The 15739-nt window shown below is 44.2% G+C and overlaps 3 protein-coding genes across 3 annotated transcripts; 2 read left to right on the top strand and 1 right to left on the bottom strand.

The window, feature by feature from the left end:
• Positions 1-715: 715 nt before the first annotated feature.
• Positions 716-4360, top strand: LOC109467235 (CD209 antigen-like). The gene is made up of 5 exons (XM_019765178.1): positions 716-935; positions 2384-2529; positions 2684-2966; positions 3495-3902; positions 4350-4360. The coding sequence occupies exons 1-5, from the start codon at positions 716-718 to the stop codon at positions 4358-4360; spliced, it is 1068 nt and encodes a 355-aa protein (XP_019620737.1).
• A 332-nt stretch (positions 4361-4692) lies between these two features.
• LOC109467241 (probable E3 ubiquitin-protein ligase MID2) lies at positions 4693-11125 on the bottom strand. The gene is made up of 12 exons (XM_019765182.1): positions 10635-11125; positions 10115-10215; positions 9309-9503; positions 8822-8935; positions 8461-8556; positions 8117-8218; positions 7672-7803; positions 7414-7436; positions 7016-7125; positions 6329-6513; positions 5990-6202; positions 4693-5580 (listed from the first exon to the last, which is right to left on the bottom strand). Exons 1-12 carry the CDS (start codon positions 10894-10896, stop codon positions 5482-5484), a joined length of 1632 nt encoding a protein of 543 aa, XP_019620741.1. The 5' UTR covers positions 10897-11125; the 3' UTR covers positions 4693-5481.
• Positions 11126-11440: 315 nt separating this feature from the next.
• LOC109467236 lies at positions 11441-14991 on the top strand. Its single transcript, XM_019765179.1, has 5 exons — positions 11441-11660; positions 12017-12172; positions 12711-12821; positions 13039-14606; positions 14959-14991. Exons 1-5 carry the CDS (start codon positions 11474-11476, stop codon positions 14989-14991), a joined length of 2055 nt encoding a protein of 684 aa, XP_019620738.1. The 5' UTR covers positions 11441-11473.
• The last annotated feature ends 748 nt before the right edge of the window (positions 14992-15739 follow it).

The following is a 15739-nucleotide window of genomic DNA, read 5'->3' on the forward strand; positions in this document are numbered from 1 at the left end:
GCTAGCGGCGGCGACTGAATAAACATCAAACAAGAAACCTTCGCCAGAACAATAATTATTACTGTCAACCTTTGTGCGTTGTAAGAGCTAGAATATCACCTGGGGTGAAAGTAAGGAACAGATAGAAGTAAAAAGGAGACATCTAACCTGTAAAACTTATGTTCCACTGAAGAATGATATTTTTAAGGGGAAAGGGAGAAGAAAGTAAGAGTATTGCTGCCGCTGTATTCACCCAATCTCGCCAATTTCTACTATTTTGTGTTTCTTTTCGTGATTGCAGCAGGACAATACAAAGCTGGCTCTAGGCAGCTGCTAGCTGACAATTGGATTTTATGAACACAACGTAAATACAATCAAATATCGATAAATAGCATCAGATAATATATATCGAATACTAAATAGCTATTTTGTTGACAACCAAAGAAGTGGGAGGGGGGTTTCAGTGGGCGTCTCTACTAATCACGAGATGACATTTCGAGTTCTCACATATGTAAATAGATTTGTTTGATGTCCTGCTTACCAGCACAGATTACCTCTTTTTCCACGAAAATAAGTCTGGCTCTTGCATAAAAACAAAATGCTATTGCATCACCTGATGCCACGTCATTCTTCCAAATAAGAGTAAATGTAGCCTTACTCTGTCAGACTAATTAAAGCTATTATTCATGATTTGTTCAGTTATACACTGCGCAACAATACAGTCTGCACAGTCGAAATGTACGAGCAGGCAGAGCCTGTCCGGTTGCCTTTCTCCGGCCCCGACAGCCCCCAACCCAGCGAGCCGCCACCCCAACCCCGTCCCGTCCGTCAGAGCGGTTCACGCGGGCGTGTCCGCCATGGCAACGGCGCTTCTGACAAGCAGCGGGAAGACCAGGACACGTCTTCACACACGTACGAAAACGCTGAGGAGGCGAAACGTTACGCAACGTCTGCAGGTAACCGGCGCTTTTCACACCTGCATTTTACAGTGAATATTTGTACAATCAGAACAAATTTTTCTGCAGACTTTTATTGCATACTTTGCTGTATAGACAACAAGGGCGTTCAAAACAAGAAATCACTCCAGTCATTTTTTAATTTTTTATTAAATTATTGATTTCTTAAGAAAAAAACATACAGAGAACAAATTATTCAACCAGAAACGATCATCAAATAATGGTAATAGGAGTTAAAATTTTGAAGATACTAATAATGATAATAAGTATTAAGAATACAGTGGTAATTATGATAAAGGTTAATATATAATCACTCCAGTCTTTACTGCATATTATCATATAGCCGGGTGACGTTGACCAATCAGAAGGCTCCATTCCACATTCTTTATGTCGCCGTAATGTCACAAATAGAGTCAAAATCGGGTATTTATTCATCCCAATCCATACATTAAACAAAATGAATAATCACCCGCATATGACCTCAGGTGACCCAATAGAACACGGCTCTACTTCTAAAAAATCCAAAAATAACTTGAGTTGTGTTCCAATGACTCCCATAAGAACACCTGTTCCCTGCCTGTGACCCAGATAGAAGGCCATAGAACATGAACCCCCCCAGTGACCTCAGGTGACTCCAGATGGAACAAATATTCTATGTTCTATTCAGCATGTGCAAGTACATTGTGTCACTCTTCACTGCATCAGTTTGGATAGGCTATCGTGTAAGCTATATGATAATAGCGTTAATGGCCCGCCCTTTCTCGGTGAATATGGTGTGGTAAAGCCTTGTCAGTTGCTATAACCACCTCATAAAGCCACCTCGTTCGCTGCGCTCACTTGGTGTCTTTATTCGGTGGTTATAGCAACTGACAAGGCTTTATCACACCATATTCACCTCGGGGCGGGACATTAACCCTTAATTGTATTCCTCATGTAAAATTCATCAGCAGGGTACGCGAACGTTCTCGCACCGGTGAGCATTCGGTTCGGAGGAAATCACACCTTTGTTGGGTGGTAAAATTCTGATATCATGTAGTTAGGTTTGAGAGATATAAATATTATGAAAATGAGGATTTGACTTGCATAAGCATTGAGCAAACTCTTTAATTCCATCATTTTACATATTAAATGCACGTACATTACTACATGTAGCATACATAATGTATGGCAGGTGGAACAGTAACAGACGCCAATTCTGCAGGCAATCGATTAATTTGCACAATAAATACGAAAATGCTAGTGTTTCTTGGTGATACATTTTGTGAATTTTCATACATGTGTAAGGTACAGAGCATCACCGTGCACACATTATGGAAATGAGGAGGTTGTTTGCATAATTAATGATGCCAGGTCTCGTTTTGTTGATGCACCATTTAACTTGTATATTCATTTATTAACAGGTTGATTTCGTTAACAATAACCCGAGCGAAGTATGTTTTTCCTATCAGACGGCGCGTATCCGGGTGGAGCGAGCGGCCGCCGGGGTGTCTGTAGCTTCCTCCTCGCCCGCCGCAGCTTCCTCGCCGCCGGCATCGCCGTGCTACTGAGCCTGTGCGCCATGGGACTCGCCCCTCTGACGTTCAGCAACAAACAGGTAACAGTCTTGTACCATAAAGCTTGTTGTCCAGCTGTTTTTTTCTTCTGATTCTCGATCTGTTTTTCCTTATAAGACGGTAAAAAAGATGCTACTGTATTTCGTATGCCTGTTGTTTACGTTTTGTATTCTGACGTACGTATATACATTGTAGGAAATATCTCAATTGTCCACCACTGTTGACGCCTTGAAGCGCGACCAAGACGGCATTACCACCACTGTTGACGCCTTGAAGCGCGACCAGGACGGCATTACCACCACTGTTGACGCCTTGAAGCGCGACCAGGACGGCATTACCACCACTGTTGACGCCTTGAAGCGCGACCAGGACGGCATTACCACCACTGTTGACGCCTTGAAGCGCGACCTGGACAACGAGCGAAGCCGAACCGCTGCCTTGGAGCAGCGCCTTAACAAGATTGAGAAGACTTTACTTAGTTATAAATTCGTTTTCAGTTGTTATGTTTGTTTGCACTTAAAAGAACACACATATAATAAATTATTTACAAGAAAATATGCAGGGTAGCCCCATGAAACCTAAGGGTCTATCGGAGGGGGGGGGGGCTTCCCTTTTTTTAAATTACTTTTACACACAGGTATTGTGAACACAGGATAAACAAAAATAAATCAACATAGATACAAAATAATATAAAGTTAACACGACGTACTAACTAACTAACTACTAATTTAAAGTAAGACAATCAAAAACATAATGAAAAGTCAAATCATTAAGTTATTATGCATAAGGATAAAGTATAAACATAAATACTAAATATTAACATAAATGAAATAATCATAACATAAGCGCCTTTAGACCACAGCGTTTAACTGTATCATATTGAGTATTTGTTATTAGATACAGCCCAGGGTATATTAATTACTGATGAAGCATATATTGCATGTATGTCATGATTTTCCATATGGCCAATCCGTTGCCTGTTGCTGATACAAAACCTGTTTTTCAGCATCTTGTACGTGTCCTGAAGGTTACACAATCTGGCGTGGAATCGGCTACAAGGCCTTCAACACGCGCAAGACCTTCCGCGAAGCGGCCGCGGCCTGTCGTCAAGACGGTGGCACCCTCGCCATGCCCCGAGACGCTGACACCAACGCCTTCCTCATCTTCCTGAAAAACTCCGTGACCGACTATAAGGACTTCTGGATCGGCCTGCACGATCAGCGCGAAGAGGGAAAGTTTGAGTGGGTGGACGGTTCTGCACTTGGGTCGTACAGCTCCTGGGGTCGGGGAGAACCGAACGACGAATGGCATGATGATGACGAAGATTGCGTCAATTACTCCGCAGGCAAGAAAGACAAATGGAACGACGCGCCATGCCACTTTCAGCTTTACTTCATGTGCCAAGTTGCTCCAGGTACTTGTTGTATCGTTACTATTCCCTGTAACCCTTTAATCTATCGTAAACATGGCACACTTAATTACTTTCTCTCTCATAGCTTAGTCAACATGGCACAGCTTAATTAAATACCCGCCAGAATGAGGCGGCAGACCATCATTGCTCCTGTCACAAACCATGTGTTAATTACACTTAATTACACTTAAAAGGTCCCGGGTTCGATACTCACCGAGGCCCGACGTTGTGCCCTTGGGAAAGGCACTTTACACGACTTCCCCACCATGTACGGTGGAGTGACGCCCACCGAGCCTCTTAGGCTAATTGTCTAACTGGGTGCCAAAACACCCTACGGATTTGGTGCGCCAATGTGTCGACATCAGCACATTTGCGACCAAGAGCCGTTAATTTTTTTTAATTACACGAGTCCACAGCTCTTCCCTGATAATTCTCATTGATTTTTTTCAGGCCGTGCATAAGCGACAGGCTGGACTCACCACTACTGTACAGCGGCTCTCTGACCATCCGCAGTCAAACTAACTAGTAAAACTTAAGACCGGAAATTATAGCAAATGTCAATATACAAGTTTATTGTACAGTAGAAATACTGAATGGAATGAAGCAGTGTTGTACAATGGTAGTCACAATTGTTTCCATACTTCTGGTGGCAGAATCATATCGTTTACTTGATGAAAATGAGGGCAACATTCAGATTTAAGTTTTCCTGAATACTTGGACGATAGTAAGTTTATGAATGGTGATTCTGTTGTAGAAGAAGACGCTGTGCCAATAGAATATCAATTTTTTTCATTGCTTTTATTATCTTTATCTTTATTATTACTTATTACGATACAACGCACAGGCAGAATTACAATTGGCACTATTGTATGCTACTCTGCCATTTATTGGCCTCATAGTTGGTAGCCTGTTTATTTCCATGTGTACCGTTGTCCAAGAGACACATTGTACATCCAACGATGTTAACCTTATTCCTGTGATACCATTCAGGAAGTCATTACAGAAAAGTATGAACGACAATTAATACATGGATTACTTCTGAGTATATTCGTTATTTCACAATGCCATGCCAAATTCCTGCAAAATATAAGATATATTTATAATTCCCGGTAGCTTTTCAAACACATCATAACATAATAACACACAGCACTCTAATATCTACTAGTACTGGTAGGCAGGCATTGTCAACAAAGTCAGTAACACAGCCCAAGGCTTGAGTCAAATCACCCTGTCTACACACAACAGACATTGTGTAACATAAAATATACAGTCACTCGTTGACGTATATTAGCTTATAATGATCTGCTTGTACATTCTACATCCCGATGGCAATCGTGCCAGATTATATCTACTTTTGATTCTGGTCCTGACTTCATACATCTGGCAGCCGCCGCAGAAGCTTATGGTCAGATTCAAAACTTTTAAGAAACACGACAAGACAAAATGCACAATATGTGTCCTCAAAGAAGACACTGATACAGTGTAGCTCATCACCAAAATTTCTCCATCATGTTTCATTACATTTCTTCCCCTGATCTTGCCTGACCAGTTCTTTACACACTTAGCTGTGCTAGTAGAATTTCTAGCCTTCCTTCGGCTTGGGCTTGGAGGCGACGATGCTGAGTTGACTGACGATACATTCTGACGGAGTCTTCATTTCAAACGTCAGCTGCAGAAACGACTGGATGAGAAACAAACATTTTCGGTTAATGAACCTTTCAGTCTAGAACCGTGGACCAATATTAGTCAACAATCTACCTAAGCATGAGTGAGTGCAATGCAGTCAGTTTTGGGACTGAATTTATTACACGGTAGCAGTGATACCTACATGTGTAGCTGCAGTGCGAAGCAGTTAGTATTGCCCTGAGGAATCCGACAGACAGTCCCCAAAGCGCGGGCTAGGTATTAACTCGTTGGTGGTGTCCGAATAATTCTGTTAACCCTAAAGTCATTACTAATAGCCAGTTTAATTACCTGCAAGTTGACAGACTAGTATCCACAGCATTCCTTTCTACAGAAGGGTGGAGCAGGTACAAGAAAATTATAAAACAAAGAGCGACCGCATTGTCTAGAAGAGAAGTGGTCTTCACCTTTTCTGTATCCACGTTGAGGGTGATTTCCGACTGTTCCTTGCCGACGTGAACGGTCTCCAGAGCGGCCATGTTGTTAAAGTCGTTCCCGGCCAGGAGGGTGACTTTCTCCGGCCTGTGGTTCTCCGTCCACTTGCCAGGTGGCTTTGGGACGAGGGAGAGCTTGAGGGTCCTAGCCTGGACCCCAGGCTGCAGCTGCAGTCGCAACCAGTGCTGAAACAGACCGACCCAAGGTGGTGTTGTGGTTACGATTGTTTAGTCTCCACCAGACTCCTTTGCAGGCTAAATGAATCAGTAGAAATCGGCTTAAAAAGGGGATATCATTGGCATTTGTCTTACCTGCGCCTGACCGCTGTTGCTGTGCCAGTACGTGTTGGCCCGGTTGTCGATCAGGTTGTCGGTGTTGTAATACACAGGTACTCGTTCTTGTCGATAATTATATTGGTTGTACTGCTGTTTGAACTCCACGAATTCAGATGAAGCCCACACCTGTTGCACACATTCGTGCCAAGATGTGGTAAGTTCTGGAATAGATGTTGCATCGCGTTTAAGGGCATGCATCAAAACGCGCCCAAGTGCAATGAAATGCCATTGTTTACCTAAATCTCTATAAACGTTTGGAATCTTTGTTTCATTTTGCACGAACTGCGTAGGATGACAAGACAACACTTCCTATCTCTAACCCGACACATAAGTGATATGTCAGAAGGAAAATATAGCGTATTACAAAGGCTTACCAAAAGGCCAAGTTGTAGACTGTACAACACAGCATGTACGTAACAGACCTGGATTTGCCACTCCAGATACCAGTTTTCAACTTAAGTCGTTTCGATAGGGACAATTCTGCTCAACACACTGCCTTTTGCCTTCCGTACACTGACTTTTGTCTTCCCAACACTGACTTAAGTCTTCCCGGAAGTCAGTGTTGGGACGACAAAAGTCAGTGTACGGAAGACAAAAGGCGGTGTGTTGAGCAGAATTGTCCATATCGGCTACGGTAAGTTTCAGTTAGAAAAATGTATTCACCAGTCAGATCCATGGCCTTTAAGGCCTCTACCTCCCTGCTGAAGTCGAAGCCTTTGAACATCCAGCCGACAGGAACGGCCAGGGAGTCTTTGTCATGACTCTTCTCAACTCTGCGAAAACGAGAATGTCAGAATGTCAACTTCACATGAGAAAACAAACGTAAGAAAGTTTTTTCTTACGTTTAAATGCAAGAACTGCATGGTCGTAAAGGAAAGAAACAGACTACTACTACGCCGCGTGCTTGTGAAGCTGGTGTGATACACCGGCTATATACAGATACCGAGATTGCGTTGAACAACAGGCTAAGACATTTTTAAAACGAGAGAAAAAAATAACAGTTATATGTATAGGGGGGAAAATCAACCTATTCGCGTGTGACAGTAACATAAATGTCTCACCTCTCTCGGGTAGATTTCACTGCCTGAAAGTAAAAAGAGAAAATGACATTTAGCACGTGTGAATAGACGTATGAAAACAATGAAAGACCCTATGAAAGACCCTATTGTACCCAGAACCATGCCTGTCTATTTCTATGCCTGAATGGGTTAGGGTTAGGACCAGGCACGGCTATCTAGTTCTATTTAGTTCTGTGCCTGAATGGCACAGAAGCTGGTCGACTGTGTGACAAAGGTAAAAGGAGAACAACTGTCTCTAACCTGAAGAAAGCAGGACTGGTCTTTCTCCTTCAGAACTTCCTCCACGTACGCCACGACTGCCTGAGACTTCTGGAGATGCTCCTCCTTCTTAGATATCTCCTCTCGCAACAGCTTCAGCTTCTCCTCTTCTTCCTTGTAGAGACAAGGAGACAAATGCTCTGTTTACACCGTACGTCGATGACAGTTAGTACTTTTCTTGAGTTCCTCTCTAAATTATGCATTCTAGATCGGCTTCGGAACTATTGACGTATATTATGTTTTAGTAATGCTTCAACCGAGAGTACAAGGTAACGAGAAAGTGACATGACATGTACATGTTCAAAAGGCACAGGGGAAATCATGTTAAACTAGAGATAACGTGTTGATTTTGAGGGCAAACTATGTCCATGGACACTGACTAACTTCTCAATTCGTGGCGACAGGGAATATTTCCTTCCGCACGTACCTCAGAAATTGCCTTCGCAAGGAACTTCTTCCTCTCCTTGAGGATCTTTTCAAGTCGTGAGATCCCCTGCACAAGCTTGACCTGCCACGTCTTGTTCTGTTCCTGCAAGACAAGTAAGTAAATAATGTCCAATTTTGATGTACCCTAGAAGTACACATTAAACAATCATCCAAATTAGATCATTCCCTTACGAGGTCTTCCTTGTGTTAAACAGAATTTAGAGCTGTCAAGATGGTGACAAAACAAGTATACAACACCCTATTGCATTTGCATCATCTCTGAATGATAATTATAATGTGAATAATCATGTGAAAAAAAGTGTGCTAGAAACAGCCTTCGACTACCTGAACTTTGGCGCAGGTTTCCCGCATCCCCGCCACAAACTGGCTGATTTCCTCGTTTCTGTTCTTCAAGGCGGAGACTTCCTCCATCAGAACATCCTGATAGAGTAAGATATCCGTCATTGTCAATCAAGTCGCTGTGTATTTCTTTACTCTGCTCTAGGGCAGCCGACTACTGTTATACGACTAGAGCATACGTACACCCCAGGGATTGGTTTACTACTGGAGGGTTAGCACTAGAGACAAAGTTAGCGAGTGTGGCACGTGGGTTAAGCTTCTACGTTACGTTACATGTAGTTGTTAGGGCATGGCGAATGGGCCAGTTAATTAAGGTCCATAAACTAGAATATGAGCGTCAACGTACCTTCTTCTCCTTGTAGGCATCCGACAGCGCGGCTACCTCATGGCCTTGGTGTTTCCCCACCAGCTTACAGAGCGCGCACACCGGAGCCTCTTCCACCTTACAGTACAGATTCACCTGGGGACGGGGCAATGGGGCAGAATCTCAGGTTTATGTATAACTATCATGATACTATCCATCAGGTTCTACACCTCTCCCTTTCTCTCTAGAGAATATATAGTGATAAATACTTGTTAGATAAAAGCTGGAGATAGGTAGATGGATGAACGAATGAACAGATAGATGCTAGTAGACAGACAGACTTACGACAATGTGATAAAGATTAACACTAACTAAATGATGATGTCTGGGACCCATGGACCAACTATATGGGTTTTCTTTCACAGAAAAATTAACTTCACTGGGCAGTGATAGCCTGGTACCCTCAGGGTCAAAGAACACAGAAATTAATTGATGAATTAATGAATAAAAGCATGGCGTTGATTTCTACCTTCTCGTCCGCATGGTCCGTGCACATGACGACCTTAGGTTCAGCCTTGCTGGGCTGCTGCCCGGGAGCGACCAGCGTGTGCCTGGCTAGGGGTCCGCGGGCGGGGTGAAAGGTCAGCAGGCAGTCCTCACAGTACGCCAGACCGTCACAGTTCACACACACCTTCACAGCCGGCCGGGGGTCGCCTTCACACAGCTATAGGACACAAACCATAACATATATATATATGAGAATAGTTAAACCTTTATTGTTACATCATACATATACTCTGTACGTAAGATGACGTTTTCCACACATATATTAAGCTTTGTTAGATCTTTAGTTTTAGAAGACCATACAAAAGTCCCTGTACTTTTTGTTGTGTCAATAAAGAATCTCTCACATATGTTACTAGTCAACTCAAGGTTTATTGCACAACTATTAACAGGTGCAATGTATGGGTACTATATCTTGCAGAATGTTGGATAGAACTACTGACTATGAAGTAGTGCACCTCTGCACGTACGTACATGTTCTTTCTGCTATGAAACAACATGCAGAAAGAACACATACGTATAAGTATATATATATATATATATATATATATATATATATATATATATATAGAGAGAGAGAGAGAGAGAGAGAGAGAGAGAGAGAGATACGTGTAGATAGATAGATAGATAGATAGATAGATAGATAGATAGATAGATAGATAGATAGATAGATAGATAGATAGATAGATAAAGACCATGAAAATACCTCTTCTACACCATGTACTTATTTGTTTTACGCTTTGACCTCCACTCAGGTAACCCTAACTCTACCTGACATGGCGGTGCGGTGTCGGGTTTCTCCTTGTCCCTGGCGTCCCTGAACCTGTCCACGATGTTCTGCAGAACCATGTTCCTGCTCAGGCCGTCAACTCCTGCAGACATAACACCAGCAAACAACACGTTACAGTCTGCTGCGGTGACCTAAATATACTGTAGAATGTGCTGCATACACTTAACAGTTGGATCAATCGTATCCAGAACCGTGCCTAGCTATTTCTATGCCTGAATAAATTAGTTTAGGGATCACTGTCATTCGGAAACGGCTCTGGATAGTCTTTATTGTCCCAGATTGCACTCCTCATTGTACCCAGAAAGTGTCTATCTAGACCTCTATGTCTAAATAGGTTAGGTGTAGGATCAGGCTCGGTTCTGGATAGTCTCCGCGTATCCAAGAACGTAGATTTGTCACAGGCACGGTTCTGGATTATCCAGAACTGTGCCCGAGCAATAGTAATGTAAAACACGATTCCCGACAAACAAATAAACTGTACTGATATATTTTGGAGCTCACCCCTCTCGTCCAGTGGCACCTCCCGCCTGCAGGTAGGGCAGGTGAGTTTGGGCTCATCCTTCTGCTGCCCCGCGGGGGGTCCTCTCTTCCTCGCCACCGCGCCTCCCCGTGCCGTACCCGCCGCCCCGTCTGCCTTCTTGGAGTAGGAATCCAGGTCTCGGACGCACTTCCTGCACAGGTTGTGCAGACAGGGCAGCTGCAGAGGCGACTCGAACAGGTCCAGGCACATCGGGCAGGTCAGCTCTGACTCCAGTGCCTCCATGGTGGGGTGTTTCTCTCAGCGCCGAACAACTTGCCCAGTTTCGAACCGTCCTCTTGCAGTCTTTTCGTCTAGGAATACGGTCTACAACTCAAATTCGCACTGTGCAGCGTTACGTTAACTATCTAATAGGTCTAAAGGACGTCTTTTTGGTGACTTCTTGACGGGGAAGTGCCGCGAAAAATACTGCGCGTTCGTTCGAAACTGGGCCGCGGTCTAACAGGTGGTAAAGATGGCGGCACCGAAACTTGGCGACTTCCCCCCAGGTAACTTCCGGGTTCATGACCCTGTCTAGTGCGAACAGGCCTATTGTATCCAGAACCGTGCTTACAATTATCTTCTATACCTGAATGCGTTATGGCTAGGGACAGGCACGATTCTGGATAGTCTCCGCGTATCCAAGAACGTATCAATCACCCAGGCACCGCTCTGAATACACACGGACTAAATTCTGATTCATCGTCAGAACATCCCAGAAAGACAGGGAGGTGTACGTAGCACAGATGAGTTACTTCGTGACGTACTTCCGTGCGTGCTAAAAAGGTCGTGTGAAACCAGGTAGAAGCTTGCACCTACCGCCATGGACGCGCTCCACCGCCAGGCCGTTCTGGACTGCTCTGACGACATCGCCCGGGACATGGACCCTGTGCTAGTCCTGCGGTACAGCACTGTGGCCTGGCGGGACGGAGACCGAGGGTTCATCAGGGCCAAGGCGAGGACCGAGGGCCCTCACGCCGGGGCGAGGGCGCTGCTGGACAAACTCATTAGTAGGTTTACAGAGTTGTGGTACGTTTGGGAAATGTAGAATGAGCCGCAGTATCAAATAGGCTGATGGTATGCTGCCGAAATGTTGGTGGGTCGTTTTTAAGACCCATGGTCATGCAGAACGAACTGAAAATGCTGTAAGGGTTATCAGAATCAGTTTGTTTTGAGGACGGCCCTAAAAGTCCCTCCCCTAACAATAATTCTGTAACACCCATTAAATAACTACGCAGCTTGTACTAAAAGGGCGACATTGTGCACGTGGTATTATAACTGTTATGTACCTCATGGACACTTCTATGGCTAGATATGGCAACGTCCCATCACACATTTTTACTGATCTTTTGTCGCCACGATACAGATTTGCCCACCGACGGTTTCGATGACTTTGTCCAAGGTCTGAGGGAAGTCCCGTACCATCACCTGGTGACGCAACTCCTGGAGAAGAGGGAGCGTCTTAAGGCGGCAGTGGAAAGGGGGGAGATAAGGAGGAGAGATCTTGGATGGCGTCCGGAAGGTACCTGCGTGATAAAAATAAACTAGGTACATTTGCGCTGGATAGAGTACACCTATAGCACTTAACAGTACAGTAACCAACTACAGGATGTCGCTAATTAATAAATAAATATGTTGTTTATACTGTGTTCTCATCCACAGCAGGCATATCTATTTTTTTATCTAGAAGACTCTTTTCATTTGGTGGCTTGTATGTTTATTCCCTGCTATGTAAGGCCAATTCGCGTGCAGACATACGTGTGTTTGTCACACCTCATTAGATAAGAGTAATGTACAGGCGGTTGAACAAGAACGCCGTGTCAAGGTAAACACGGCCCCATTGTACAATGTACGCTAGGCGCACTGCCATACACTGTGCACATGATTCTCGTGTGTCATAGAATTCGAACACGTTATGATGGTATTTCTTTATTTCTTCGAAGCGTTTGGCCTATTGGCGAAATAATGACCACGTTCATTGGTTCCATTTGTGCATAAGCCGACGACTTGGAATGGAAAATGGGCTGAATTGTGTTTCTATTGCAACTTATATTTTGCAGATGTCACCAGATGGACCAGAATCAGAACGGGATCCTTGGGCATCCTGATGACGTGTTTCGCGATCTGTGTTGGACTGTACACTATGGTTCATTACGGTTCCAAAATAAACGGTGAGATTTCCTTTATACATCTTCTTTTTACCTTCACAGAAGTGGACCATGCTGGTCAAGGTCGGTTTCTTCTTCTGTTTAAAAGTCATAAGGTCCTTGACCTACGGTGGTGTGTGGCGCTCAATTGGAGGACAGAATGACCAACACGATCTACTAAGGTAGTGTTGGTACGAGGTCCATATCGTCATCTAAACGTAAAAACCTCTTTCTGCCACAGAACCAACCCTAGCCATCTTCCCCCGGCGTCTGAAGACATTCGTGGGGCGAGAAGACGTCTTCAGCAGGATCGACACCTGTCTTCAGGAGAACCAGACCTGTCTCCTCAAGGGGCTGGGCGGCGTCGGGAAGACGTCAGTAGCCATCGAGTACGGGCACAGGCGGGCGGAGAGGTACCCTGGCGGGGTGTTCTGGGTCAGGTTAGCGAGCAAACAGGACCTGTGCGCCAGTATCAGTCAGTATAGCTCATACATCAGCGATTATTTCCAGCTGAACAAGGATCTGAGTTGTAAGGCTACGAAGATGTACCTTAGACGGTACATAGCAAATTCACAAGGTTGGCTTATGGTAGTTGATGAGGCAGTTCCAGAGACCATGGAAGAACTTGAGTCCCTACTGCCTCACACCTTCAAGGCAACCATGCATGTTCTGCTGACCTCTAACGAATATCAAAGACTCGATAACGAGCAGATTTCAGTGGTCGATCTCCCTCCGTTCAGTGAAGCTGAGGCTCAGGCCATGTTTAACATTACCGTGAGACTCAGCAGTCAGGCCGATAGGAAGGAGATCAAACGTCTCAGCCGATCCCTGGGACACCACCCTCTGGCACTGCAGTTAGCGTTTTCATTTATAGCAGCAACTGGCTGCTCTGTCAAGGACTACCATGACAAATATATTGGATCCAGTAGGAGGGTAGACTTGCTCGATAAGTCAGATATTCAAAAGGTTGCAAAAAAGAGGATACGGCAAACATTGGACCCACATATTCATACTCTTGACCAGTTGTCACCCAGCATCGCAAAGCTTTTAAACATGACAGCGTTTATGGGCCCAGACTGTATCCCATGCCCCCGGCCTGACAGTCCAGGCTTCGGTAAACTGTTCCCCACTTCAGGGCCGCTGGACAAACTAGATGTGCTGGAAATGGTGGCAATACTAGAGACACTCTCCCTGGCCACCGATTGTAGTGCCTTTGACCCATGTGCTTTCAGTGTGAACAGGATAGTTCAGGAGGTGGTTGTGGCACAGATGAACGAATCTATGAGAGTAGCACATCTAGAAAACGCATTAAACTATTCCACATTGTTACTAAGGCGTAGTGATGCCGCATCAGGAGCCCAGGCAGAGATCCTGATGTCCCATGTGCACCATCTGGCCGTGAAAATCGAGAAATACCAAACAAATGTATCAATTTCCAGTTCATCTACATTCTTGAATAAGTCCGCTGAGTTTTTCTGCCGACGAGGTGCGTGTGAGGAGGCTTACATTTTCATCCAGGCTCAAATTTTACTGCTTTCCAGACATAAATCTATCCAGGACCTTTCCTGTCACCTTCGTGACCATGTGTACTTTCTAAACAACACCCTGCTGCCTTGTTTGTATAAAAGTGATGCACCCACCACTTTACTGATAGATATAGCCGACAACCTGTATTTGCAAGCAAATAAGCTGGAACACCTGCATCCCTCGCCCAATCCTGCAGATTCATGTCATCTGGATGAGGTCCTGACGGCAGTGGAAGACATGTTTCTTTCCATTTACTCGAGAATTCTCCAAGATGGAAACTCAGTCGTCGACTATTCCGATATTCCCATTTCCTTCCTTCAAAATTTTGCTACTTACATTAAAAAAACGTCACTTGAAGATCTGGATAGGCTTTTTATTCCAAGTCCAGCTCCAAAGGCAGGCCCAGCAGAATACTGGAACGGGACAGACAATTTACTAGGCCTGAGTTACCATTATTTAACCAAAGACATTACTGGTAAAATAGACTTGAAGATACTACTGCAGAGGTTTGAAGAATGTGATGGATTAAAGTGTGTTCATGAAACAAATGACATAGAATCTTGTGAACGCTGTGTCCTGAAAAAATTATATCGTGACATGCATTGTGAACATGTGAACTGCATTCCTGAAACAGAACACGTGCAATCACGGCCTTGTTGTGTCATAAAGACCTTGTTATCTTCCACGAATCAAAATAAGAACTTTCCTTATACATTCAGTGTATTGCTTTGCTGCGACCTGATTGAGGAGTCAAGATACCATCTGCAAAGTTACAGAAGTACCATACAGAAACTCATAAAAGTTGTGAGTAAGGTGCTTTTCATGTACTACCGCTCCATGGACACATCCACATGTACCAACAGATACTATGAAGCGATGCTAGGGCTGCCCAGAGAGAGCAAAGAGTTTGATATTCTAGAATTTGCTCGCGACAGCTGGAATGACTTGCTAGGGGATCCCGGAGTGTTGAAGAGTGTGTTGTCCCTTATAGACCCACACAATCCAAAGTTTGGAAAAATTTGTGGACGACAGAATTTAAAGGAAGGTTTTTTATCCCGTATGACATCATACCCTTGGAAACTACATGTATATGTAGTACATCAATACATAAGCTCGGACTATCTATTTACCACTGTTAGGAAGGCTGCTGGCCAAACCACAACTGAAAGGTCCAACCATAGGCAATCTCCGCCCTTCATACACAAATGCTCAGCTTTATTAGATGCTGTCATTTTACTAGACAGGAACCGCGCGTATCAGGGTAGCGTGTGGAAATGGCGTCATGAGTACCTCGGGACAATCAGACAAACAGTGGCTATTTGCTACACCTTACATAATAAGCAAAGATTTCTTACAAACATAATTACCAAACTCAACCGCTGGACAAGGACAAGGTTGGCAGCAGTCAAATTGTT

Source organism: Branchiostoma belcheri, unplaced genomic scaffold (assembly GCF_001625305.1).
Source record: "Branchiostoma belcheri isolate BF01 breed outbred unplaced genomic scaffold, Haploidv18h27 scaffold179, whole genome shotgun sequence".
NCBI lineage: Eukaryota > Metazoa > Chordata > Leptocardii > Amphioxiformes > Branchiostomatidae > Branchiostoma > Branchiostoma belcheri.